This window comes from Arvicola amphibius, chromosome 6, assembly GCF_903992535.2.
Source record: "Arvicola amphibius chromosome 6, mArvAmp1.2, whole genome shotgun sequence".
Lineage (NCBI taxonomy): Eukaryota > Metazoa > Chordata > Mammalia > Rodentia > Cricetidae > Arvicola > Arvicola amphibius.
In genome coordinates, this window is record NC_052052.2 from 140,382,977 (window position 1) to 140,410,122 (window position 27,146).

Genomic DNA, 27,146 nt, shown 5'->3' on the forward strand with positions numbered 1-27,146 from the left:
ATGGATTATCCCAAAATGGATTATTTTCTGGACGTTGAGTCTGCTCATAGACTCTTGGATGTGGAGTCAGCACAAAGATTCTTCTACAGCCAAGGAGCTCAAGGTAACAAATGGAAAAAAGGGAAGCCCCCCCACCCTCAGGCTGCTTTGCGGCAAGCCGTGCAACGTCAGCTGCAACAGCTTAAGCTCCCTCTTAAAAGTTCACCCATTAATAGTTCCAGATTGATAGCATTTACCAAACTGCTGCTGGAATTTCAGAATAGACTAAATAAATCCTCTCATCTTGGGGGTGTTAACAAGTGTTGGCTGCAGACCTCCAAGAGCTGTGTTAGAAAAGGTTTCCCACCTCCTTGAGTCCGGAGCTTATGCCTGAGAGGACTGAGGAAATTTTTTGGCAGGCATCTATTGCACTGGCGGAGATCCTCGGGCACCCTGACCTAGCCGAGTGCCATCCGGCTGGATTGTGGACTTCTGAGATAAGTGTGCCACTTGTGTAACTACCTTATCTACACTCAGTGGTCAGGGTTGCTGCCTGGAGAATCCTCAGTGCACACTCAAGGCTCTCCACCCCCTTCTGTGAAGTGTGGCAGTCTGTGTGTTTTCAGTACCTAGTTCAAGGTAGTCAGTTAGGCTCTAGCGTGCTTGCTCTTCTCTCCCAGGTTCTATTTAGAATGTTTGCTGTCGTTAAAATAACAAAAGTATCCCAAGTGTTTTATCCTCTTGATGGATAGGAAACTTAAAAAAAAATTACAGTTTGTGTTTTTCATGACATTCTAAAGATGTTCAGTCAAGTGATGGCTGTGCCCCAGAGCACGGAGGTAACACACTAAAAAGGAGGACAGTGGTCCTGCTTAAATAGGAAACTAGTTGAATTCTTGGAAGTTGCAAAGCAGAGATGAAAAGGAGCTACGCTGTGCTGTAATCCTGGCATCTTTCACTGTTGCATGACAGGAAGCTCGCCTTGAGCGACAATAATAAACCATTTTCCCAAGTGTTCTTATGAATTGTTTTTGCTTTACTCGTGACTTGAGGTAACCTTGAGGGCTTGTGAGCATCCTGCTTCCATTTTCTGGGTGTGAGCCCATGTTCTTAAGGTCAAGAGGGGCTGGGTATTATCTGCAGGATTTGTTTGGGTCAGCAGGCTCAGCAGCATAGCTTGATTTGGCAAAAATAATACCATGGCGAATTCCCATCCTCTAAGAGGAGGGAGACAGCATTGCTGCTGCTTTCTGCCACTTTAAAGAAGTGTTGCTAGGAAGACGGGCGAGAGGCTAGTTAACATCTATAGCTTGTTATGGATCAACAAGTAGGTTGGTGGCTAGAAGTAGGTGCGGAGCTAAAAGAGAGATGAGAAGAGAGGGCCTTCCACCCTGTCATGGGACCTGACTCTCTACTCTTCCACATCTGCCCAGGTGCACGCCATTCTGAGCCTTGTTCCATAGCAGGCTCATCCACCTGAGCTGCAGGTGGAGAGAAGAAATAGTAGCTGACTATGAAGGGCAAAGCTGTCTGTTCACTTTATCTTGAAGATGATGGACTCTTGGCTTTTATGGAAGGAAAGCAGGCAGGGTGTGTGGGAGGCTTGAAGATTACAAGGCAGGCTGGTAGCTGCGGCAGATGGAGCTCTGGGGGTGGAGTGGTCAGAATTGTCACCAGCAGTGACGCTGGTTTAGGCTCCAGAGCTGGAATAACTGGGAAATACATGGGAAGCGGTGGCATAAGCTATGTCTTCTCCTTTGGATCGTGTGGATGAGGAGGATGCTATCCCAGTCTAGGAATCCTAGATGTGCAGGATTGAGAGTGATCTCCCCAAACATCAACTAGGTCAGGATCCCCCAAATTAGAAATCTAGGTGTTTCTGAGGTCTCAGAGTTGGCAGTTAAACAGGGGTGACAGGCAGCATTGGTGAGAAAGACAGAACCCCTCCCTTGGGACCTATATTTAAAAATCAATGCATAAAGCCTTTTGCAAATTGACAACAGTGAAAGATTTCTAAGTTGTTAAGCTCATTAATGAGGCAAAGTTTTAAAGTGCTTAAAACAACGTCTGCTACAAAAGACACTGTACATCAGTGAATCAATAAAATAGATATTCCATGTTAAAGGACCTCTCATTCTGATTGAGAGTCCACGAAATAGCTAAGACTTTGCAAATAAGAAATATAAGAAATGTTAACTTATAGTAATTCAATTTCCTGTTTCTAGCGAAAGTCATGCATATGCACGCACGCGCGCACACACACACACACACACACACACACACACACGAGGAATGTTTAGTAAACACAGTATCACTAAGATTTGTGTCTTGTCTCAGGAAAACCTACAACAGGACAAACTTCAGCAATAGTGGCAGTGTGCTCTGATACATCCCCCTACCTGCTCTTTCACTCTATATCAAAACATGGTCCCAGATCCCCCAACACCTAGGACCGTCACCATGGAGTCTCCTGCTTTCAGGAGCTCTGCCTCCACTGTGACTGAGAACTTCATTACAGTCCCCAGCTCCCCTGCAGCAGCCTGTGTGCACTGTGAATGGGTACTGAGTCTTTCCAAGACACCAAATAGCTAGGCCTTTGGAACATTCCAGGTGAACGGTGAGTGGATGAAGGATGAACAGCATGGCCTGCAACCCTCACTTCCCACAGTAAACAATCATGTTCCAATGGAAACCTATGTTGAATCCTTGTCAAGACTGAGGACTAAGGGAAGGAAAGGTATGTGAAAGGCATGGAGAGCAAAGAGAATTTAATCTCACTCCAGGTAGCTCTCTACTCAGCCAGATTAGGCCAGTATTGAGCGGTATGAGGAAGTCCTGAAAGCCTGGATGTGATACCCTCTTCTGAAATGCTAACTGGGGTTTCATACAGATGTCACAATCAAGAGCTTCGGTTACCGAAAACCTGATTGGCTAGGCTGTTGTATGTTTGTTGCCTTTGTCATTCATTCATGTGGCAATTTCTATAGATTGAACAAGTGTTCTCAGAGATATAAACCCTTTCAGGAGGAAAGAAAAAATCTGAGGGCTCCCCTTCTTCCTTCCCTGTGTTGTATATACTGTTCACAAAATTCTAGAAAACACCACCTTCAAAATCAATTATTGACAAAATGTCTATCTAAAGCAATAGATATAGAAGTATGTTTTTTGACTGGCTTATGGGTATTTTAATTTAATTGTTCTTGGAAAATGAAAATATCCTGTTCCAAAATAGAGGAGGGTGTTCTAGTTAGCTAATACAAGAAGAGTCTAGGGAAGGTTTTAGAAGGGAGGGTAAAAAAAAAGTCCACAACTTTTCAAAGTGCCTTCATGAGCCCCTGAGATTGTCAAGTCTGTGCCCTGTTCTGCTAATGAAACAGCTTGTTTTCTCCAATATCCATTTCTCTTTGGTGTGAGTGTAAGATGGGGAGAATTAGCTGACTTGGAATTCTGCTATCAAAAACAGGGTCTGTTGTGGAGAACAGGGTGGGGGCAGCGAAGCCCACAGGCCTCCTGGTTGTCCCCTGGAGACAGATGATGCTCTTCTGGTTAGCTGGAACTTCTTCACCCCCAGAAAATCCTGGCAACATGGAGGGAACTCTGTGAAGTCCACCTGTAACTCAAAAGGAAAGTTCTGGAAATTGGAGGTCTATACGACTTCAAAGAGCAGATGGGTCTCCATATGCCATAATTCAGTTTTACCCATCAGTAGATTCTGACAATGATACTCCCTCCCTCATACAGATGTCTGAGCTCTGCGATTTGACAATGCCCAACTGAACCAAGAAGGACATCATAGAATTTTCCTGGTTGAAATAAACATCAGGCAAGCCCTTCCCTAGACTAAGTGAAACAGAATCTGAGTGGCCAAGTCTCTAGAACACCAACTTCCAACAGGCTTCTGAGTTATTCAATGTTTTCTGCATAATTAGTGCTAAAGTTTAAAAAGAAAGTATTGTATAGATTAGAAACACCCCAGGAAATTTCACAAGGTCCTCCATGACTGAAGACCACTGCACCCCAATTGAATCATATTCTCTGCAGGGCAATGCCCCAAAGAGAATTTAATTACTTCCAATGAGCAATCAGGACTAAGATCTTATATATACATATATATATATGTATATATAAGATCTTATATATATATACATATATATATTATCTTGGTCTTATCACATCCTATAGATGTTTTTTATTTTTGTTTGGGGAGAGAGGTGAGTGCTGGGGATTGAAAATAAAGCAAGCAGGTACTCTACTACTTTACCAGTAAGATACATATATGTATTACATTCTGCTGTGCCTGTTTTTGCCTGAATATTTTTCTTAGCCACATATACATATATGTGTGTGTGTGTGTGTGTGTGTTTGTGTGTGTGTGTGTGTTATAAGCTACCATAAATTATATTTCTCATCAGTGATGGAGATAGATAGCATAGGTGAGCACTCTGTCACTGAGCCACACACTTAGCCCCCAAGTTCATCTCTTTTAAATGGGCTCAAACCATCAAGAGTGGCAAATAGACATCAAGAAATGAACACAAACCAGAGACTGCACTTGATATATTCATTGCATGTGCTTATCCTCTATGAAACATTGGGAGATTGGAACTGCATCATTATGTGCAGGTTGCAGATTAGAACATTTAAGATTGGGGGCTGGGGAGGAAACTCAGGAAAGTGCTTGCCACAAAAGCCTGAGGATACATGTGTGTGTGAGGACATGGGGTTTCTATGCTTGGAAAAGTAGAAATGGGAATCTTTGGCGCTTGCTGCACCGACAACCTCAACTGAATTCCAAGACCTAGTGAGAGACTGAGTCTTAGAAAATGCAGATGTAAATAGTACCTCAGAAACAGCAACCAAGGTTTACATCTGATATCCTCAGTCACATGCAACATACATGTGAGCTCACACACAGGTACAATTTAAGATTGACAGATTAAAGATTCTTGCAAAAGCCATCCATTTGGATATTAGCAAAGCTAGGATCTGATTGAAGTATGTCCAACTCCGAAGCCCAAGCTCTTTTAAATATCGCAGTGTTCCTTGCTGGAAAAAGATGCCTTTTCAGCTGGCCAGGTTGATAAAATCAACCAGGAAGGCAAATAAAGGTAATGTTGATGACCATATCTCACTTCCCAAATGGGGGAACTCAGGCTCTGAGTGAGTCCGTCACATGTCCCCAATCACATGGCTTCTCATGGGAGGCTGGAGTGAGCTGCATGATCTCTTACCTCACTCATGTTCTCTCCCCCATGCTAGAGCTTCTTCTCCTTTTGTTTTTGTTTTTTGTTTTGTTTTGGGTTTTTTTTTTTTTACTTGAAGACCATTGTTTTCCTGAACATTTCAATTACCTTCAGCATATTAAAAGTCAGCTGACTAAAGCCACAAGACTATCACATTTATGGCTCCCGATGACAAACCCCTCTTTTATCGTTTTACATAACTCATGGCATTTGAAGCCATTGGTACTTGTCATAAAGTGCCTTTTCCCTTGTCTGCATTGTCTTGTTCAACAAAGGGAAATGCCAATTTTGACAACTGATGAATGCCACCGTGAGCTTCTGAGATTCTCTTCAGGTTCTTTTAGGAATAGAGAGAAATTCACTGAGACCCCTCTGTCAACCCTTTTCCCTTAGCAGTCCCCCTCATCTCCACCTTTTGTCTGTGTCCCCCTCCCCCATAGAATCCATCAGAATCATTGGCTTTTGAATCTTTAGCTTTCAGTTGAATATACTCTATCTAACCTTTATACCTTGGGGATTTCTTAGCGTGGTCCCAAGAGACAAAGATATTTGGTATCACTCAATTAGCTGCAAGTCATTAGCAACAGTTAATTAACAATAGCATTCCTTTCTTCTCTGAGATTAAGGCAAGACCTAGCTTCAGCATCCCCTCACAGGGAGTTTTGCTTTATGTTTCCAGCCTCTGTTATAGTACAGGATTCCATTTTTATCCCTTACCTTACCTCTCCACTCGGTATAGCAACTTATAAAAATGACAGCCTCTCTAAGCCTGGGGTTCTTCATAGAAATGGTTAGCTAGCTCCAAATCCAAGGGAGATGGAAGGGTTAAGCAAGATCTGTATAGTGTTTGTGCGTGCGCACATGCGTGTGTTCCTGTCAGTTAGTCATTAATACAATCCTTTGTTATTTAAATGCATTCCATCTATGTGTGTGTGTGTGTGTGTGTGTGTGTGTGTGTGTGTGTGAGTGTGTGTGTGTGAGTTAGTCACTAATACTGCTGTTTGCTACTTAAACACCTTCCATCTGCCTCAAGTGCAGTATTCTCCTTCAATACCATTTTGTTGGTGGGCGGCATCATCCTTGGTATAAAGAGAGCATTACAATTTATAAAATGCCTCTGCTGACCTGGTGGAACAAGAATCCTTCAGTCTATACTTTCAAGGAGAAACTTCAGATGCAGAAAAAAGACTTAGGGCTTCCAGGTGTGGGAAAACGCTGCTCCCCCTCCCACCCCCAGTTTGTTTAAAGTCGTAAAGTCATGAGCTGAGGGTGGAAGGCACTTAAGACTGAAAGGAAGGGTGTAGAAAAAGAATGATGGGAAGAATTAAGGTGTGGAAAATGAAAGTCCTCGACTCAAGTGTATCTGTTCTAAAACCAAAGGAAATCTTTTAAAGACTCAAAAGAGAAAGGGAAATAGTACAAGAAAAGTGTGGATATATTATTGAACTTGTAAAGTTTTTGAAACTAGATCTCCAAATGCCATGAAGATTTTAACGCATAATTGTCTGTAACGACTGAGTTTTTCTTCTGTCTGGAAGTAGTTATGGAAGAGGTGAACCCTATGTGTCCCTGTGATGAACTAACCTGAGAGCAATTCAAAGGATGAGCTAAGTGTGTTCCAAAACCGAATTCTGTGCTTTTCCTAACTGGGATTCTTTTCCCTTCCTTTAACCTCTACTGCCCAGTCCAAGCCATACACATTTTGGCCAATTGATCCTCAGTGCAGCCACCATTCACACGCCCATTTCCAGTCAGAGACAATGGAGAAAGCTTTGGAGACCCATTAAAGTCACTTACTGGAAATATACTGTAAGAACAGCTCACAGGTTGCCAGCCATGTATTTAAGAGTCTTGCTCCTTCATCTAGTAGCAGGCTGTGCTTTTTCTCCATCCCTGTCCCCTGAGACCTTAGCTGTGGTTCATTCCTGAAAGGGGAGGTCTAGTTTTCTCTAGAAAGACAGAGGCACAAGCAATGACCACAAGTCAATCCGGTGCCTATTCCAGGCATGGCTGCCAAGTGGACTGTAACCCTTGACATCACACTAACACCTTCCTGTCTGTCCCTTGGAGTCTTGCTAGCTAGTGTGAGCACAGCAACATCAGCCACATCTCCTGTCTCCCCCACAAAGTGATGCCTTCCTGTGTTTTACTTGGTTTATTGTCCAGGTAACTTAAATGCCAACTTCTAGACCCCATCTCAGGGAAAGGTTTCATATGAAAACTTTAAAAAATTCCTTTTGTGGTGCTCAAATAATCGGCATCAAAAAAAATTCCCGTTGGGGTGTGGGGTGGGAATTTGTTCTTTGTAAGGCTAGCAAGAAAGTGGCGTGCTGTGCTTCACTCATGGATGACAAAGCCATGACCAAGCCTGACCTCCTGGCCTCCCACATGTTCCATTTTAGATCTCTAATTGCTCTCCCAACCTGTGTTTAATACAGAGACCATTGTGTGTGAAGGAGAGAATGAAAGCAGATAAAGAAGGAAAATATCTAGGCAGCCAGTCTTCTGATCCCACAGATTAGAGGCCCAGGCAGTCCAGCCCCAGCTTCTGAGCATGCCTGTCTTGCACACAGAGGAGCTTTTGTGGAAGTCCTCGGTATTTGGGGTACCTTGTCCTAATAGCCATCTGTCTTATTGGGGTTCAGATCTCCTGTGTAGAGCAGAGGGTGAGAAGAAGAGAGAACCCGTGATAATGAGGCCCAGAAAGGAAGAAAATGACATGAAAATACAAGGCAACACTTCCAGTCAATTAATAATTCCCACTATCGCATACGGCGTATAAACGAGTGGATGAAAACGCAGCCCACACTCAGTTAGCATCAGCCATGACCCAATTAGCATAAACAATTCACAGGTGCTGAGGGATGAATTCTCACTCCTCATTTGCCCAAACAAATCTGTTTTCTCAAAAAATATATTTTTTAAATAATAAAAGGAAGAAAACTTCCAGTGCCACTCTGTGTCTCTGCAACAGAGGGAAGGATGGGAGACTAGCAAACCAAAGCTAGCTCATAGTTGGTATCATTTTCAATATGTTTAATAATTTCCCAGTGGGTCATTAAACACACAGACTTGAGCACAGCTCCTGAACGGGTATTGGTATGTTGAGCTGGAATTTTGAAGTGCTATGTCTAAATATAGAAATGATCTTCAAGATCTAGTTGTTTCTCAGTCAGAAGAGCAAACCAGGATAATATCAAAGCCTGTGACAAAGGGGGAAGAAAGCATAGAGCTGATTAACTCCATGTTGACATCTATGTAACTATCCAGTTTTTATATTTACTTTCATTCCGCTTTGTATGCATTGGAATGTTACAGTTACAATGACAGCACATAATAATCTAGGATAAGAATCCAATGTCCCCCACCTTGACTACAGGCTGTCACTGTGTTTTAGAATTTCATCATTTTCTTCCCACAGTCCTGAGTTCAAGCAGTGCCTTCTACTTCCTACTTGTGTAGTTAGACCAAGAACTTTAGCCCTTTTTGCTTCCCTTCTGCATTTCCTGTGCAAATGACAACCAGGTCAAGAGTTTTCAACCCAAAGGGCATTTTGAGGATTAAATGAAACAAAGTAGCACTTCACAAACTGTGGTACAGCATATGATTTTTCAGAAAAACTCACGTACTCTCTTATAATGGTAGTATGTATTTGTTCTGTTGTACTTTAGGAAAATTTAAATAAAAAAATTCATTGAAACAGAAAAATATATAGCAGGCATCACATTTTTATGGGCTATGGCTGAGGACAACCAGCACATGGGAATAAGCGAAGCACTAGGAAATAAATTAAAGTCATTTACTGAAAAACATTGACCAGTAACACAAACAGCACCTCGCCCCCTCCAAAAGGCATGAAAATGCTATAGGATGACAAAGCTTCTAAGCAGCAAATAAATACATATAGAAAATTAAAGCAAAATATTAAGCAGCTAATAACCATATAATTAGTGATTACTCTTATGTTAATCCCCCTTTAATTATATCATACCTCAAAAGAAAGTGGCAAGGCTGCATCTCCCCAAGAGAGATCCCCACCCCATCCCATCTCTTCCTGAATGTTGTTTATTCCTAATTCAAATTTCTAAGCACTTTGGAAATGTGAGACAGTCTAAAAATATATTTTAAAAGAGGAGGGAGGGTACAGTAGTTAAGAGCACTCAGTGCAGTTACAGAGGACCTGAGTTCAGTTCCCAGAATCCATAGATGGAGAGGGCACAGGGCAGAGATGCAGACTCAAGGCAGAAGAGACTAGATCAGAAGGCTAAGAAAGACTAAGTGTTGTTTATGAACTAAGGAATTCCAAAGCAGATACTGAGTTCAATAAAGAACATAGCACAGTGGGACTCTGTGTGCAAACATGTTATTATGAAAGGCACAGACATGAGAAGACTGAAGCCAGGGGAAGCACGGGCTACTGCAGTGAAGTAAACGTAACTGGACAGCGAGCAAACTGGGTGAATTCAGAGGACCAAAGGATCCGGAACTGAGAAGATTTTCCCTACACGTGTGGCAGTGAGACAGCTAGATACTGAGCAAGCAGTATGTCAAGAGATCTCAGGTGCTACCTTTAAATATTAGAAGTTATTCACTGAGAGGAGGATTATAAGAAGAGAATCAAAATGAAGGAAATTAATTTAGAATGTACTTAGAGAGCGTGCTGGATCTAGCAATATATGTAACCATCAATATGAAATAACTTCTATGGATACAAATGTTGGTATGGAGAGCCCAGAAAGCTATCCAAAATACTCAGTATGGCACAATAATTCTTGGAAAATATTTACTGACATCTTTTGCATGTGTTTCTGAGTTATGTTTCTTCTGAATCTTAATCTTTCTTGCCGTATCTCCCGGTCTTTAGAGGACTGGGAGATTATCAGAAAACACTGCTCTGAACGACAACTCGGGCTATAAACACTCTTTCTCTTTCGCACTAATACTGGAAATTAATAGCCCATTTTAGAGACTTATATGAAGCAACTGTTTGCAATTGCCAAGATAATTTCAAATCCAGGACTGGGTTTTCCTCAGAAGCAATGAGCAATGTTCTTAGTTAGCACCAAGACGATCATCTAAGAAACAAATAAAAAAAGGAAAAGGCCTCAACCAAACTCATTCACCCTGTAGACCTATAGCTTGTCACAGGACATTGCAGAGGAGGAGAGGTTTTACTGCAGCTGCTTGAAAAAAGGAGCTTATTTTTCTTGCGAACCAATGTGGCAAGATCTTCGGCTTAGTTAATTAAGCAGTTTGGCGACTACATTGGTCAAAGAAGATAACAGTTGCCTTAGCTGGACCTTATCTTTGTCTTTGAATAGCCAGACCACACTGCAAACACTCTACAAGGCTGACTTCCATGCTGAATCCATAACCCAAGTTCACTCAAGAGCGTGGACATATACACTGAGGCTACAAAGGAAAACGAAGGGGAGAAAAGACCTCCCTGGGGACCAGGGCCATTATTGTCTCCTTTCATCCACAAAAGGGAAATTTGCAGACTATATTTTATTATCCCACTTATAGATATTCCCATGAGCAAGCAACTTTTCAAGGCCCTACAGCTCTGGAAAAAAAAAAATACTTAAACCCCTAAACCTTTTGATCCTTCCCACCACATCCTCTAGGTCAATGTTCAATGGTTGAGCAAATTTACTAGTGCGGATACTATGAGCAGACAAATAGGATTTAGAGTGTTCACATAGTATCTGTTCAAAGGCAAAATGCCTCAAGAACTTTAGCATAAGAATGTGGCATCACAGCCCTCTTCTGTAGCTTCCTGCAGAGAGAGCTCCTAAAGGGACATTTAATCTTTCTTTCTCAGGATACTGTCACAGAGGGAGGAGAGACCTCTGTACTTACTTTGAATTAGACAGTGTATGATTTGCCAACAAGGCAACCTTCCTAGGGCTCCATGGGAATTTCTTACAAAACTCCTAACATTTTGTCTTCTTACTACCAATGCAATGCATTATAGTTATAGAAAATAGAAACTATAAAGCCAAACAAAAATTAAGCATCACCTAAAATAGGTGCTGCTCCAGGCTAGAGCAGATGCTTGCAATCCCTTTCATGCACACAACACATGACTGTGTATACTTTTACTTTAAATGAAGGTCCACAGATTACCTTTAATCTTTCTACTTTAATTTTAAAATTAATAAAAACTTCATCTAAACTAAGGATTGTTGCTCACGATGGATTAATAATCAGACACAGTTTGAAGGAAGGAAGAGAGGTCCATTGTGCTTTGGTTTGGCCCCAAAGCTAACTTTGCCAGCTGGACTGTGTCCCTGAGTTAGTTCTTCTGTTATTTACTAGGCAGAGTGGCTGACTAATACCCTGTGATCTGATTACCATCAGCAGCCCATCTGTAGACACAACAGAAGGCAAACAAAATATCCACCTAATCTGCCCTGGGCGGGCCTTCCCTCCAACCCATCCATCGAGAGTCTGCAGTCCCCGACCTCCCAACAGTGTTCTTGTTCAAGTCACATCAGCTACCGGGTCTTTCTAATGTTTTACTCCACAGTGTACTCATGGCAATGGTAGCACATTAAAGCCTAAAGATGCTATGTATAACTGGCTCATTTTACAGATGAGAAAACTAAGCCTTGAGGAAGAAAGAAACACAGCATTGCTTATTAATACCTAACGTATACCAGAAGCTATGCATGCATGTTTCACCCAAAACTACAGGTTTGTCACAGGTTAGATATTATTGCCTCAACGCATATGAAATTAAAGCTTAGAAGAAAAAAAATACATCTAAAATCAACAACAATGCCAGGATTCAAACATAAGTCTTCCTAACTTTGTAGTTTCCTACATTTCTAGGGACTAGACGGTTAGGGGCAGAACACTGAATATTTCTTTAACCGGATAACATAACTGAATTGTGGCTGAAGAGTTAAACAAAACCCAGAATCCCGGTGCCTAGGCTGACAGTCCTCGTCAGGTTCCTGTCGCTGAGATAAACACTGTGACCAAAAGCAAGCCGGGAGGAGAGGATCTATTTGATCTTATATCCTGAGATGAAGTCAGGGTAGGAACTCAAGGCCGGAACCTGGAGGCCGGAACTAAAGCAGATCCCAAGGAAGAACCACGTTTACCAGCTTGCCCTTCGTGGCTAGCTCAGCTTGATTTTTAATACAACCCAAGGTCACCTGCCCAGGGATAAGACCATCTTGATGTGAACTCTCCCACATCAATCATTAATTTAAGAAACTGTACCCCCAGGCTTGCCAACAGGCCAATCTTGATGAAGGCATTTTTTTTTTCTCAAATGTGGTTCCCTCTTCCCAGACTGCCCTAACTTGTGTCAAGTTGACAAAAACCAACCAGTGCACTGCTGTCCCTATCTCTACATGCTATCATCTTCCTGCGAAGTGGCTCAGAGAGCTCAAGCTAACAGCCTTTACTTTGAGGTGACTTCCAAATACACAAGGCCAGCAGTTTGCTGCACGTATTTGTCACCTTTCTGCACGCTGAACATGAATCAGGGACATGGAAACCTTAAGACTTTAAATTATGTCTTTAGTTACCACCTAGATTTCAAACCAGCCCTGTAGAAAATGCAAAATTAAAATTACAAGGCTTGCCGTTACCTGTACTGCCGAATGGGACTTGGAAAGTGACTGCTAAACCTTAACCAGGTGTGATCAACATTGAAGTAATAGATGCTGCTTGAGTCTCTGACTGAGTCCATTCGACACGCGAAGCCTGAACCACATCTTTCCTTTCTGTATCTAGCGTGTTTTAGCAGCCAGCCCCCAGCCTCTTTGCACAGTGTCTACTTTAAGGAACCAGGAGGAAAGGAAGCGGTGAACATTTGCTGTCCGCCCACTTTTGTCAGGCTCCATGTTAGGTGTTTTACATTTATTACATAATGTTTTATCCTCTCAGGGCCCGGTGAAAGAGTTCATTTAATTTCTCATTTGCATATAAGGGAACCAAAGCTTGGAGGGGTAGTTTTTTAAATAAGTCTGATAAGTATTAAGCTTTGGGATTATGCCAAGGTTTAATTTCACAACGATAGCCTTGCTCTGGACTATCAAGTAATAATAGCATTCTATACTATTAGTCAAGGTTTATAAAGAATATACTTTGCCAGAGACTTAATAAGGATTATATGTTTGCATCCTCACTGAGACGGTGTGGGGGGGTGCTATGTTGGTCTCAGATTCACAGAGACACTAATTGGTATGAAATCATAAAACTCTAAGTTTGGGATTTAGATACAAATTCAGGAAGCCTGCCCTCACACCTGTGTTTTTAAGCAGTACTTCATGATTTCTGAGTGGAATATAATATTATCATCATCATCTTTTTCATATGTTCATGCAAAGCAAAAAGCATAAAGGGCCTCGAGGTTGGCAGAGGTAAATAAAGAGGGAAGAGCGAATTTTCCTAGTGGTACAAAGTGTGGGAGTGGGGATAAAAATATTTCAGCTACAGAAATCAGGCAGTTTAGACTTGCAAAGATGGGGAGAAAAGAGAAAGATTTTTCCACCAGAAAGAGAAGCGGGTTTTAGTGATATGTCTCATGTGAATAAGCAGTTTTCACTAACTTAGGTACAAATTTTCATAAATTGAATCAGACCCTCTAAGAAAGAATTGTCAGACTGATGTCAGAATAGTTAACTAACAGTCTTGTACCACCTATCTGCAGGCATCCATCCAAAAGAAGATAGGTATCCAAGCCTTAGGGAAGTCTTAGGGAAGACTCAGAGCAATCACTCCACCCATATAGCTGTAGAAAACAGGGTTAGCTCAGTGCCACGAAGTGGCCTTATCCTTTGGAAAACCTCCTCCTCCTACTGCATGGGGCAGCAAGAGTGTGGATTTCATAGTTGTCCAGCTCTGCTCAGATAGACTCTGAGCTGGACAGCACCCCCCTAAAATTATACAACAGAGAAGATTTAAATTGGGCCTGCTAGAAAGATCATGTATCTAGAACCTGGAAAGAAATGGTTAAAAAAAAAAATCCGCTATCCCTTCTCTGTTATGGACCCTCATAAATTTTGCAGAGAGAAAAGGGAACTGGTGTCAGAAGTGTGTGAAATAGACAACTCCTTTAGTGATGAGCCGGGAGTGAGGATTAAAAGGCACCAGTGACATTTCTGCATATTTTGAGTTTCTAGAAAAAGATGTTATGCAGAGAGAAGAAAAATGTTCCAGGATCTACATGCTAAATTTAGTGGTAACAAAACCCCAGCCTCGGTGTGTTTTTGTTAAACTAGCTTAAGATGTAGAAGTAACTTCAGTGGTCTGAATTGGTATTGCGGTCAATGACATCCATTGGCATCGCTCACATTTTGTGTTTTCTACAGCATAATTTGCCGTAGTGACATTGTACCAGGTTAAATTGTGAGGTCTAAAATTGCTTACGTTTCTAACTCTCCAGATATGCCAAGGGGTGAAGCATGTTTCGTTCATGCAGCCCAGACTCCTAATCTGCTTAAATACAATATACAAAATTCAATTTTAAACAAAATGTCAAGGGCCTCCAAGTAATCCAAAACAAAATACTCTTAATATTATTACTGTTTGTCCACAGACTCAGAACTTACCTAACTGATAATTTTTCATAATTTTTGAAAAGGTTGGGACCTCTTCTCTATCTCATCTCTGGGAATTCTTATAAAGAGAAAGGAATGAGTATGTTTGTAGTGAATTAATTCTCTTGCCTTTATTATTTCCATAATTAATATATCATCAATTTATCTCTCACCTACCCATCCACAATTGGTCTAGAGAGATGTAAATAGGTGTATAGATAATTATTTTATGACCACTGTGCATTTATCAGTCACAGTAACATTTTAATATAACCTGCTCTTTGCCTTTCAATGCTAATTGACTGGGACTTAAAGCACCCTTCCACTCCCGGACAAAGTTCAGGCCAAGGTCAGTTCAACCCAAAGGTGTGGTCTAGGATAGCCTAGTCTAACCCAGTCTAGAATCAGATCTCTTTTGCTTTTTTGACCCTAATGCATTTCTACACTCTTAAGTTACCCTTTATAACATTGTCATTTGTGAAACACATGATTCTTCTCTCCCTTTTTAACAGCCCACTTCTAACTTGCTCTTGTCTGGTATTTTATGATAAGTCTCAAGTTTGTTCTTTCTAGGCTAAAATAGTCCAAAGGTAACTTTACATTTCTCTCTGGGTGTCATATGTGGAGACACCCTGTACCCAATTGTCCTTTACCAGAGGTGGCCATTTTCATTGCCTCGGCAAGATGCTGTCCATCTTCCACCTGGGAACTAATGGGTGTGGGGAAAGAAACTTCAAAGCCATAAAATCATCCTGCTCCTCATCAAATTCTTCCTGGATTTAGCATCTCTGTTGCTTCTTGATCTGTTCCCCCCCCCCTTGCTTGACATTTATAGCAATGGTCATAAAATGATAGTTTTCACACCTATCTCCATATTGGTAAGTTAGCCCTCAGCAATCCATTGAGGAAGAAAGCAAACGTCCTTTCTTTTCCTGCATTTATTCATTCATGCATGCATGCACACATGGATGAATTCTTACCAGTTCTCTGTCAATGTCCACTAGGACTCGCAAATGTCTTCTTTCAATGTAACATCTTTCATTAGTGAATGTCTTAGATTTTGTCTCCAAATTATCTCAGGCTGAATGTAAGCTTCTTCACCCTGGCTTTTTATTCCTGTGATCGTCTCTTTTCATTTTAACCTTTATTAAAGCACAAGAACTGCTAGCAATTATTTTATTCCTTGCACATATTCCAATACAGTTACCTTATTATGTTGTCGGAGCAGGGTTCTTTAAAAAATTAAAGGCATCTAAAAAGCTATTTTCAATAAAAGAAAAATAGAAAAAAAAGCAAAAGCTAAACCCACACATAGAAAAACAGAGAATTCTTAAATAAATACATAAAAAATTTACAGACCTATACATGGTGCACAGACACATATTGATAAAACAGACATGTAAATTAAATATTATTTATTTTACTGCCCACCATACTGTTTGTCTTCACAACTTCATATCCTCCTTTTTTGTTGTTATTGCTAATTTGTAGAGTCCAATTTGTGCTGCTCATATGAGCACAGGTGTGGGACCATGCACGGAGGATTTTGCATTTCCCCCAAGAAGAACCTACTGAATTAAGAGAGTGAAGGATGTGATGGAGAAGCTAGATTTTAAAAACTGTTCCAATTATGTCGACTCTCATCACAAGGATTCAGTATTGCACTAGAGGTGTATTAGTCTACCAGCAAGCACATTCCCTCCAAAAGGAAAAGTCTTCCTCCATAAGCAGCTCCCAGCTGTCAATAGCCCCTCCAAAAAGAAATAGTTCTAGGAGTCTCTATCTATGCTGGAAATTTACTGACTTGATTTAACCAGGGAACCACAACGACTGTGAGTCAATCTATGCAACAGACATGTAACACTTAGAATTCTCCCTTCCATGTCTCTCCTCTCCACCTGGTAGCTCATATATTCTTTATGCCCCAGCTTCTACGATGTTTCCATCTTGAATGGGTGGAGCTTGATATAGATGATTATCTACAGTGGAGCAGTCACCATTCGATATTACAAATTAATTATAGTACAATTAGTTATTAGCATTTTGACTAGTTATGAGTCTCGACACTAACCACTACCCACTGCACAAAGAAGCTTTCCTGACCAAAGTTGAGGACAACACAAATCTACAAGTTTCAGCAAATATTTAGAAGGCAGGGTCACAGCAAGATCTTGTCGTAAAACTACAAGAGTAGATTTTTCCCTTGAGTATTTGGTCTTTTCAAGCATGGGCTATCAGAAATGAAATGAGTCGGCCTCGTAGCCTGTCAGAAAGCAGTTGGTTACTTATATAGTCAGTATATCACTATTGCACCAATAGGAATATCATGTCAGGCAGGTCAGTATTGTAGCATGCAGGTCCAGCACTACATAAGATAATAGATGTATTTTCTCCCCATCAGTCTGTGTCACCATCTGGCACTTTAGAAGTCCATCCCTTCCTTCCTATACTACAAAGATAATCTCATCCAAGTCACAGGCCTGTTCAAATATATGTCTGTTTTTAGGTCTTCTATTGATTATTCATCTTACGCTATTTTTGCATTCTGTAATGTCATAAATCTTAGTGTCTTATACTATAAATTCTACAAATTCTTTCTCCTTTGTCAAGTTCATACCAACTATTCTCCCTTTGCATTCCCTTGTGCATTTTTAGAATAGGTTGTCAAATTTTCTTTAAAAATACTTAGATTTGTTTGGAATAACATTGAATCTATAGGTCAATTTTAAAAGGTTGATGCCTTAACAATGATTTGCCTTTAAATTTATGAAAGTTATCATAGTATATTAATTCCATTACCCATTTTATTTAGTTCTTCTTAATTTATGTCCATGAAGCTATGTAGGTTTTATATACAATTATTATTGATCTTTGTTAAAATTTTTCATAGTTAGCTGGGTGGTGGTGGCGCACGCCTTTAATCCCAGCACTCGGGAGGCAGAGGCAGGCAGATCTCTGTGAGTTCAAGGCCAGCCTGGTCTACAAGAGCTAGTTCCAGGACAGGCTCTAAAAAAGCTGCAGAGAAACCCTGTCTCGAAAAACCAAAAAAAAAAAAAAAGAAAAAAAAATTTTCATAGTTATTCATCTATGTTAATGCCATTATGTATGGTACTTTAAAATTTTTATTCTCAGGCCATTGAGATGGGTCAGTGCATAAGGGTCTTACCACCAAACCTGACAACTTGTGTTCATTCCCTGGAACTCATCTGGTGGAAAAAAAGAAGCAACTCACGCCATTTTTCCTCTGACCTCCATAGTCACTGTGGTATACCTGTGCACCTTCTCGCAGGCATGCTCAACCCCATAATAAACAAGCAAACAAGCAAACAAATAATTAAAAACACAAACATCCCCAGTGATATTGTAAGATGAATTTCATACACAATTATAAAATATATGACCAGTAAAATAATTGTTCTTGCTTTCAATTTAATAACCTCTTACACTTATTTTGCTGGCCTTATTTATTTCTTGAGACCTCTAGTGTAATACTGAATCCATGTGATGAGAGTTGAAAGAGTTGGAACGGTTTTTAAGATAAAGTTACTCCGTCTCAGCCTTCATTCTCTAACCCAGTAGGTTCTTCTTGGGGACATGCAAAATCCACATGTAACGGTGGTACACACCTGAAAGGCCAGCACGTGAAGGCTGAAGCTGGGGGATTGTAGGATTGTGGGTGTGACAACTGCCTGGGAGACCAAGGAAAACTTTATTGCAAAACAAATAAAGACCCAAAAACCAAGTCTCACCTGATTATGGTGTAAGGGTGTTCTAGAAGTATATGCCAAACAGTATTTCTAAGGATAAGTCTTTTTTCCCTCAAGGACATTCACAGTAAGAATCTATTATGCTAACTTTCTTTGTCTTCATGTCTCCATCAGCTTTTGTAAGAATTATAGATGTATAAATATTACTTTGAGACTCTGGTATATTACTTCTGTTTCTGGCTCCAGCTCTGGAAATAACATGAATGAAGGCTCTGGAACTTTAATTTTTGACAGGGTGTAGAAAAAATAAGAAAACATTGTTCTTTCTGGGTCAGCAGACATATTTTAAAAAGAATCAACTGCCATTTTTAAAAAATTTCTAATTGGTAGTTGTTGAGGTCACAGCTGAATTTAGTTGTCTGTATGCACACTCTCATAGTCACATGGGTCCCCATACAATCATCTGGGTATTACTACGAGATGGAAACAATATGGAGGGTTGATTCTAAAGAATTTATCTATGAAATGCATGTGAATACTATAAATCAAGAGGGAGACTAACAGATATCATGTTATGTCCTAAATATAATTCCTAATAATTATATAACAAAGGCAAATGTCTCTTAAGACGGAGAGACCAAAGGTGCCAAGAATTTTTTTTTTTTTTTTTTTGGAAATGGCCAGAATAACTTTCCTAACCTGTTGTCTGTTGCTGTGATAAAGACCATAATCAAAAGCAGCTTGGACACGAGGTGTTTTGACTTATATATGCCGAATTATAGCCCATTGAGGGAAGCTAGGGAAGGAACTCAAGAAGGAATCTGAAGGCAGAACTGAAGGAGAGATCATGGAGGAGTGCTGCTTACTGGCTTGCTCCACCTGGTTTGCTCAGCCTGCTTTTTACAGAACAATCTGCCCAGGTGGTGGCACTGCCCTTAGTAGTCTTGGTCCTCCCCAAATCAGTCATTCATCAAGAAAATTTCTTGCAGATCTGCCTACAGGTCATTCTAACAGAGGCTTTTTCTCAATTGAAATTCCTTCCTCCCAAGTGACTCTGGCTTGTGTCAAGTTGACAAAAAATGTAGTCTAAGTGGGACAGTACCACAGTAGTTAACAAATAACTATAGAGTGTTGAGACTGGGCAGGGTCTTTTCATGTTGCTTGTGATCTGAACCTCATACTTTTACAGGTGATATGCCTGAGATCCATCCATTGCCAGTACTAGTTAATAAGATAATGCTAGTCCCTCCACCCTTGTTTCCTATCCCAGAGGTCTTCTGATGTCACTCAGTCAAACATCTCATGGAAAGAAGTTATACATATGAGACAGATAAAGAGTATGGAAACACTATAATGCTATCACAGTTCCTGTAAGATGAGGGGGATGGTTAGAGCTAAAGAAAAATGCAGGAAAAGAGGGAACGTGAAAAGAATTTTTAAAACATTTGAAATTCAAAACAAATGAAGCATATCAGGAAGGCAAGAAATGGAAGATAACAATCAGAATGAAATATAATAATAACTGAATTCAACAGTATGTAGCAAAGTATAGTATTTTAATGCAATTTTCTTTATAAAAGTATATCTATTTAAAAGTACTTAAGGAATATAGTAGTCTATAGTAAATTTATATGAAAATGTATGTATCCAGGTGTGGTAGCAACACCTGTAATCCCAGCATAAAGGCAGATGCAGGAGAACAACTGTAAGTTCGAGGCCAGCCTGATATACATACATAAGCAAGTTCCAGGCTAACGAGAACTGTAGAGCCAGACCCTGTCAACAACAACAGTAATAAATTCAATGTCTATCAATAACCTAAAACTATTAGCAGCATTTAGGGTTTTTTCCTATTTTATTCTTTCCTTTCTGTTGTTTTTTGTTTGTTTGTTTATTTATTTTTGTTTGTTCTGGCTTTTCAAGAAAGGCTTTCTCTGTAGCTTTAGAGCCTGTCCAGAAACTAGCTCTTGTAGATTAGGCTGGCCTCAAACTCACAGAGATCCACTTGCCTCTGCCTCCCGAATTCAGGGATTAAAGGCGTGTGCCACCACTGTCTGACAGCATCTAGTTCTTAATCAACATCTAAAGTATGAAATGATCATGAAATAGGAATTTCTCCCAGATATATTTTTCTGTATCAAGAATAGATATGTGTAACAGAAACCCTGGGAAATCTTTGACTAGCTCGTCCTTCGGACAGCATTGTCGTTCTTTCAAACATGGCTCATGAATAACGTAGGAGACGGGACCGCAGCATTTTCTTTTTTCTTTCTTTTATTGTTTTTATTGAGCTATATATTTTTCTCTGTTCCTCTCCCTTCCTGACCCTCCCCTTTGGCCCTCTCCTATGATCCCCATGCTCCCAATTTACTCAGGAGATCTTGTCTACCCGTGCAGATTAGATCATGTATGTTTCTCTTGATGTCCTCTTTGTTGTCTAGATTCTCTGGGATTGTGAATTGTAGGCTGGTTTTTCTTTGCTTTATGTCTAAAAGTCACTTATGAGTGAATACATTCTATACTTGTTTCTCTGGGTCTGGGTTACCTCACTTAATATGATGTTTTCTTTTTTTTATGGTATCTTTATTTTATCCCTCCTTGTTCCCAAATAAAATTTTATAGAATAGAATGCACATTTGCTACACAATAGGAACCTTGAGAGGGCCAACAGGGCTGGATGGTTACTCTGAGTGGTTACGTTTGGTTTTGCTTTTATTTAGTGTGGCTTATATTTAATATTGCCAATGTTAAGATACATGTGCCAAGCGTTGTTTTCTACATCTATCCGTTTGCCCGCAAATTTCAAGATGTCATTATTTTTCTTCTGTGTAGTACTCCATTGTGTAAATGTGTAAATGTACATCTTTTACATCCATTCTTTGGTCAAGGAGCATTCATGTTGTTTCCAGATTTTGGCTATGAAAAATAATACTGCTATAAACATAGTTGAGTACATGTCCTTGTGGTACAAATGAGCATCCTTTGGGTATATACCCAAAAGTGGTATTGCTGGGTCTTAAGGTAGGTTGTTTCCTAATTTTCTGAGAAATTGCCATATTGATTTCCAAAGTGGCTATACCAGTTTGCACTCCCACCAGCAATGCAGGAATGTTCCCTTTACCCCACAACCTCTCCAGCATAAGCTGTCATCAGTGTTTTTGATCTTGGTCATTCTTACAGGTGTAAGATGAAATCTCAGAGTTGTTTTTATTTGAGTTTCTCTGATAGCTAAGGATGTTGAGCATTTCTTTGAGTGTCTTTCAGCTGTTTTATGTTCATCTGTTGAGAGTTCTCTGTTTAGGCCTGTACCCCAATCCCCAATTTTTTATTAGATTATTTGTTCTTTTGATTACCAATTTCTTTTTTATTGCTTTATAAATAATATCATACAAAATTTCTACTTCCTCCCATTTCCCTCCTGCTCCCCCACTCACCCTTCCCCTTTCCCCTCCAATCCTAAGAGAGGACAGGATACCCTACCCTGTGGGAAGTCCAAGGCCCTCCCCCCTCTCCATCCAGGCCTAGGAAGGTGTGCATCCAAATAGACTAGGATCCTAAAAAGCCAGTACATGCAGTAGAGACAAATCCCAGTGCCATTATCATTGGCTTCTCAGTCAGCCCCTATTGTCAGCCACATTCAGAGAGCTGATGACCAATTTCTTAAATTCTTTGTATATTTTGGAGATCAGACCTCTGTTTGATGTGGGGATGATGAAGATATTTTTCCATCCTGTAGGCTGCTGTTTTGTCTTGTTGACCATGTCCTTTGCTTTACAGAAGCTTCTCAGTTTCAGGAGGTCCATGTATTAATTGTTGCTCTCAGTGTCTGTGTATGTCACTTACCAAAATTAAATCAAGGCCAGATAAGCAAATTAAACAGACCTATAACTGCTAAAGAAATAGAAACAGTCATCAAAAGTCTCCCAACCAAAAAAAGCTCAGGACCAGATGGTTTTAGCGCAGAATTCTACAAAATTTTAAAAGAAGAACTAATACCAATTCTCCTCAAATTGTTTCACACAACAGAAACAGAAGGAACATTGCCAAGCTCTTTTTACGAGGCTACAATTACCCTGATATCCAAATCACACAAAGACATTATAAGAAAGAGAATTACAGACCAATCTTACTCATGAACATTGATGCAAAAAAATACTCAATAAAATACTGAAAAACAGAATCCAAGAATATTTCAGAAAAATCATCCACCATGATCAAGTAGGCTTCATCACAGAGATACAAAGATGGTTCAAAATTTGAAAATCTGTCAATATAGTCTACCATATAAACAAACTAAAAAAAAACACATTAGATACTGAAAAAGACTTTGACAAAATACAACATTTCTTTGTGATAAAGATCTTGGAGAAGCCGGGCGGTGGTGGCGCACGCCTTTAATCCCAGCACTCGGGAGGCAGAGGCAGGTGGATCTCTGTGAGTTCGAGACCAGCCTGGTCTACAAGAGCTAGTTCCAGGACAGGCTTCAAAGCCACAGAGAAACCCTGTCTCAAAAAACCAAAAAAAAAAAAAAAAAAAAAAAAAAAAGATCTTGGAGAAAGCAGGGATACAAGGAATATACCCAAACATAATAAAGGCAACATACAACAAGCCAACAGCCAACATCAAACTAAATGGAGAGAAACTCAAAGCAATCCCACTGAAATCAAGAACAAGACAAGGTTGCCCACCCTCTCCATATCTATTCAATATAGTACTTGATGTTCTAGCTAGAGCAATAAGACAACAAAAGGAGATCAAGGGGATACAAATTGGAAATGAAGTCAAACTCTCATTATTTGCTGATGGTATGATAGTTTACATAAGTGACCCCAAAAAAATTCTATCAAGGAAGTTCTACAACCGCTATTGAGGAATTGACTCCATTAGATGGGACTTTGGAGCATCTTCTTGAATGCTAACTGATGGAGATGGGCTTAAGGTACTGTGGGTGGTACCACCCCTCGCCATGCAGTCTTGCGTTATATAAAGTAACTGAATGTGAGCTTCAAAGCAAGCCAGTGAACAATGTCCCTCCATGGTCCCTGCTTCAGTTCCCGCCTCCAGCTTCCTGCCTTGGTTTCCCTTGATGATGGAATGACAGACTGTAACCTATAAGCCAAATAAACCTTGTCTTCTTCCAAGTTACTTTTGATCAGTATCTTATGCAGCATTGGGAAGCAAACTAGGGCAGTAGGTGCAGAACCGAAATGCGTTCTTAGGGGAACATGGAAAGTTTGAAGAGATGTGTAGAGTAGCATCAACACAAGTGCAGGTCCATCCAAAGTGAGTCAGATGTGGATAATCTGAGTAGATTCCAAGAAAACACTGGATGAGAACAGTATAAGGAGAGGTTGAAGTTGGGCTTGGGGGTTAGGGTGGAGAGCATGTGATGAGTTTTGGGTTGAGCAACTTCAGACTAACTTGTGGGAACTGGCTGACAATGAGAAATCCAGTGGTGAGGGAAGTGGCTCAGAGGTGAAAGAGCCAAAGGAGAGATAATATCAAGAAAAATAGATCATGAAATATTCCAAGGAGACCAAAAAGAAGAAAGGATCTGTTAGAAAGACATTGGCAGCCTTTCAAAATGACCTTGATAGAGACAGTAAGTTAGGAAGCAGTAGATGGGATGAAAACAAGGGAAGGGATGGAAGACCTGAGGTGCTGGGAGTGCCATAGGAAGTTCAAGCAGAATCACAGAGGCCATGATAGAGGTCAAGGAAGCAGCAAAGCCAAGGATAACAATGCATGTGTGAAGGCAGGAGCCCAGAGGAGAGAGCCGGGAAAGTCCAGAGGGGGCTGAATATAAAATGAGAGGCAACTGGCAACTGCAGTGCAGAGGAGAGCCTTGTAGAGCCTGAGCTGAGAGACCAAAGGGCTGGAAGCCATACTGAGCTCTCCTTTGTACTAAAGAGGTCAGGTTATCCACCTGCCGGAGGTGGGCACTTATTAGACTGAAGAATAATGACATCGGGGCAGAAAAAACGACCCTGTGTCATAAGATCCAAAAAGGCAAGCATAAAGGAGTTTAGCCCATCAATAGTTACGGTGGTGGCATCAAACGGGTTCTGATCAGGCCCCCAGAAAACCCTCTGGTTCTTTTGCTGTGTTTTGTGGAGTGTTGCAGTCAGGCACTGCAAATGTTCAAACGATCCCAAGCCCCTTTGATCGTTACCTCTCCTTCAGGAACAATGGTGCAGAGCTGCTGAGAGGACTCCAGTACAAACAGCATTATTTGTATTAGAAGTGAGGGAAAGCAAAAGTTGAAGGCTCACATAGTAGGCATTTATGTCGAGATAAGCACATCCTAGTGAATGGAGAAGATGGCCATCACTTCTATGAATAAGTCTGGTCTCCACTGAAAATATCAATTATAAAACCCATCCTCCCAAAGTTGACCACACTCTCCCTCCATGTCCCACCCTAAATTGTAAAGGGCAGGTGAGAGAACTTCTAAAGATGCCCTTATCTGTTTCAAACTTTATTTGGGCGTCTGGTTGGGAGGGGTAGAAGACAGAGGATGTCCTGGAATAAGTAGGTGCCCTTCCCCAAGGCAAAAGGGGCAAGAGTGATAGGAGTGGCAGCGGGGAACAGATAAGCTGGCCTCCGTGCTCCTTCAGCAGTTTCAGGCTAGAGAGGGCCCTGGGTTGTGGAGACTGTAGCCGCCTGCTCTTGAAAGGAGAGGAAGTGTATTTGGCGGGAGAGGGCACAGTGCTGCTGACTGGGCATCTTGGCTTTGGAGTCTTCCTATTCGCGTTAGCCTGTCTTGTGCCAGCGGCTGAAAAAGGGCTGCGGCAGGAGGCGGGGTGTTGGCCAAGAGCGCTGACCCTTTGGCCCAGCGCTGGGAGAGGAGTTAGGGGGAGCCCTGGGTACAGACCAGGGCTAACCTGATCTTGCTCCAGTCCACCAATCCTTAACGGATTTTCTTTCTCTCCCTTCACCCTTTTCTCTGCTCTCTTTCTCTCATTCTTTCTCTACCTCTTTTTACCCTTTTCCCTCTCTTCCCCACCCTCCCTATCCCTTTCCCTCCCCCTCCCCTCCCCCTTTCTATGTGTGTGAGCCTCCTCCTTTCCCCTCCTCCCCCTTTCCGCCTCTCTCCCTCCCCCTCTCTCCATCTCCTTCTCCTCTCAGCTCGCCGGGCGACCCTGCTTCTGCCTCCCACATTAATGGCGGCTTCTTCGGAGGATGACATAGACCGGCGGCCCATCAGAAGAGTGCGCTCCAAGAGCGACACGCCATATCTCGCAGAGGCCAGGATCTCCTTTAACCTGGGGGCAGGTAAGGACGCCCCTCGCCTTCGTCTGGGTGTCTGGCACCTGCTTCCTTCCCTCCCTTCCTCCTGGGCCGGATCAGCCCCCGCCCCTCCCTGGTGCCCCCTCCCTGCGCCCTCCTGCCCCGAGGGCGCCCCGCTCTCACACTCGCTCCCTTTGTGTCGCCCGCGTGGAGAAGGCGTATGTGTATGTGTGTATTGCAGAGGTGGGGGAGGGTAGCGCGTAGAGCCTTACACCCAGCCAGTGACACCCACGCGGGCTTTCCCCTTCCAGGAAGAAAAGAAAGTGTCAGTGGTAACAATGACCCCAAGAATCACCAGCGGGGTGGGGATGCCGTGCGGCTGTGGGCGGAGGGGATGGCAGGACTTCCTGGGTGAGGCTGTTGCTGGCGGGGTTACTACAGGGTGGAACTTGTTGGTGACATTCAGAGGCGGCTGATTTTGTCTGGAGGGTGTCACCGCACTGATGGGGGGGGGGAGGGGGCGGGGCTGACCGGGAACAGAGTCTGGAAAGCCAAGTTGGTGGTAAAGATGAGAACGTGGTCCACAACTAGCGGTTGGGTGATTTCATGCGGTCCAAGTGGCCCAGGTTAGAGTTAAGTGAAAAGAATGAATGGGAGAGGAGAAAGGAGAGGACCCAGGGAAGATGAGGAAGGAAGAGAAGAGGGGAAAGGGAAAGAAGGGGGAGGGGAAGGGGAAAGAGTAAATGAAGGGGACAGAAAGATTCAGTTACTATGCTTCAGGTGTGTGACTCAGGCACCCAGGGTCACCGAATAAGAAAATCAGTCTGTCCTTTTCCTGCTGCTGCTCCAAACTCAGAGGAGTTGCTCTCTCTGAAGTTTTCACCACGAACTTTACAGAACACTTCTTCTGAATGGCTCCTAACCATGATGCCTTAAAGGGTGAGGGTGTTTCCCTTAAGGTTCAATCAATTTCACAATAAGTTTTAAAAAGCAGACAACACATTTTTTTAAAAAAAAATTAAGAACTGAATTGGGGTGTGTGTGTGTGTGTGGTGTGTGTGTGTCCGCGCGCGTGCACACAGGCATGCAATGACCTGCAAAGAAGAGATTAGACACAAGACTGTTGCTTGGAGAAAAAGATTGACTCGCTGAGTAAGAAACTTTTTAATGGCAAAAGTGGAGGGGGGGTAGGAGGGAACTGATTGGGCCAGAGTAACCAAGTATGTTTTCTTCTTAATGATTTGGCTCTTTAAACAATGTATGTGTGGTCTCTTCCTAAATGGTTGCCTCTGCATTGAATTGGAGGGGAGAGACCTTCAGTGTGGAATTTTGGTCACTGTGGCATGCTGTAGTAGTTTGTGGGGCTCTTGTGGGAAGCCCTGCCTGCATCTTCCAAGTCTGGCACATGTTTCTAAGAGGCCTTCCAA

General features: G+C 41.6%; 1 protein-coding gene across 1 annotated transcript; it reads left to right on the forward strand.

Moving 5' to 3' along the window:
* Positions 1-26,134, forward strand: LOC121677236 (phosphatase and actin regulator 1-like). The gene is made up of 3 exons (XM_042055332.1): positions 1-103; positions 25,618-25,764; positions 26,031-26,134. Exons 1-3 carry the CDS (start codon positions 1-3, stop codon positions 26,132-26,134), a joined length of 354 nt encoding a protein of 117 aa, XP_041911266.1.
* Positions 26,135-27,146: the final 1,012 nt, after the last annotated feature.

Excerpts from the sequence above, each read along its gene's own strand:
- LOC121677236 (XM_042055332.1), top strand. The coding sequence starts at position 1 with ATGGATTATCCCAAAATGGATTATTTTCTGGACGTTGAGTCTGCTCAT. Across the intron at positions 104-25,617 it reads CTACAGCCAAGGAGCTCAAG|CTCGCCGGGCGACCCTGCTT; the intron begins GTAACAAATGGA and ends TTCTCCTCTCAG. Across the intron at positions 25,765-26,030 it reads CTCCTTTAACCTGGGGGCAG|GAAGAAAAGAAAGTGTCAGT; the intron begins GTAAGGACGCCC and ends TTCCCCTTCCAG.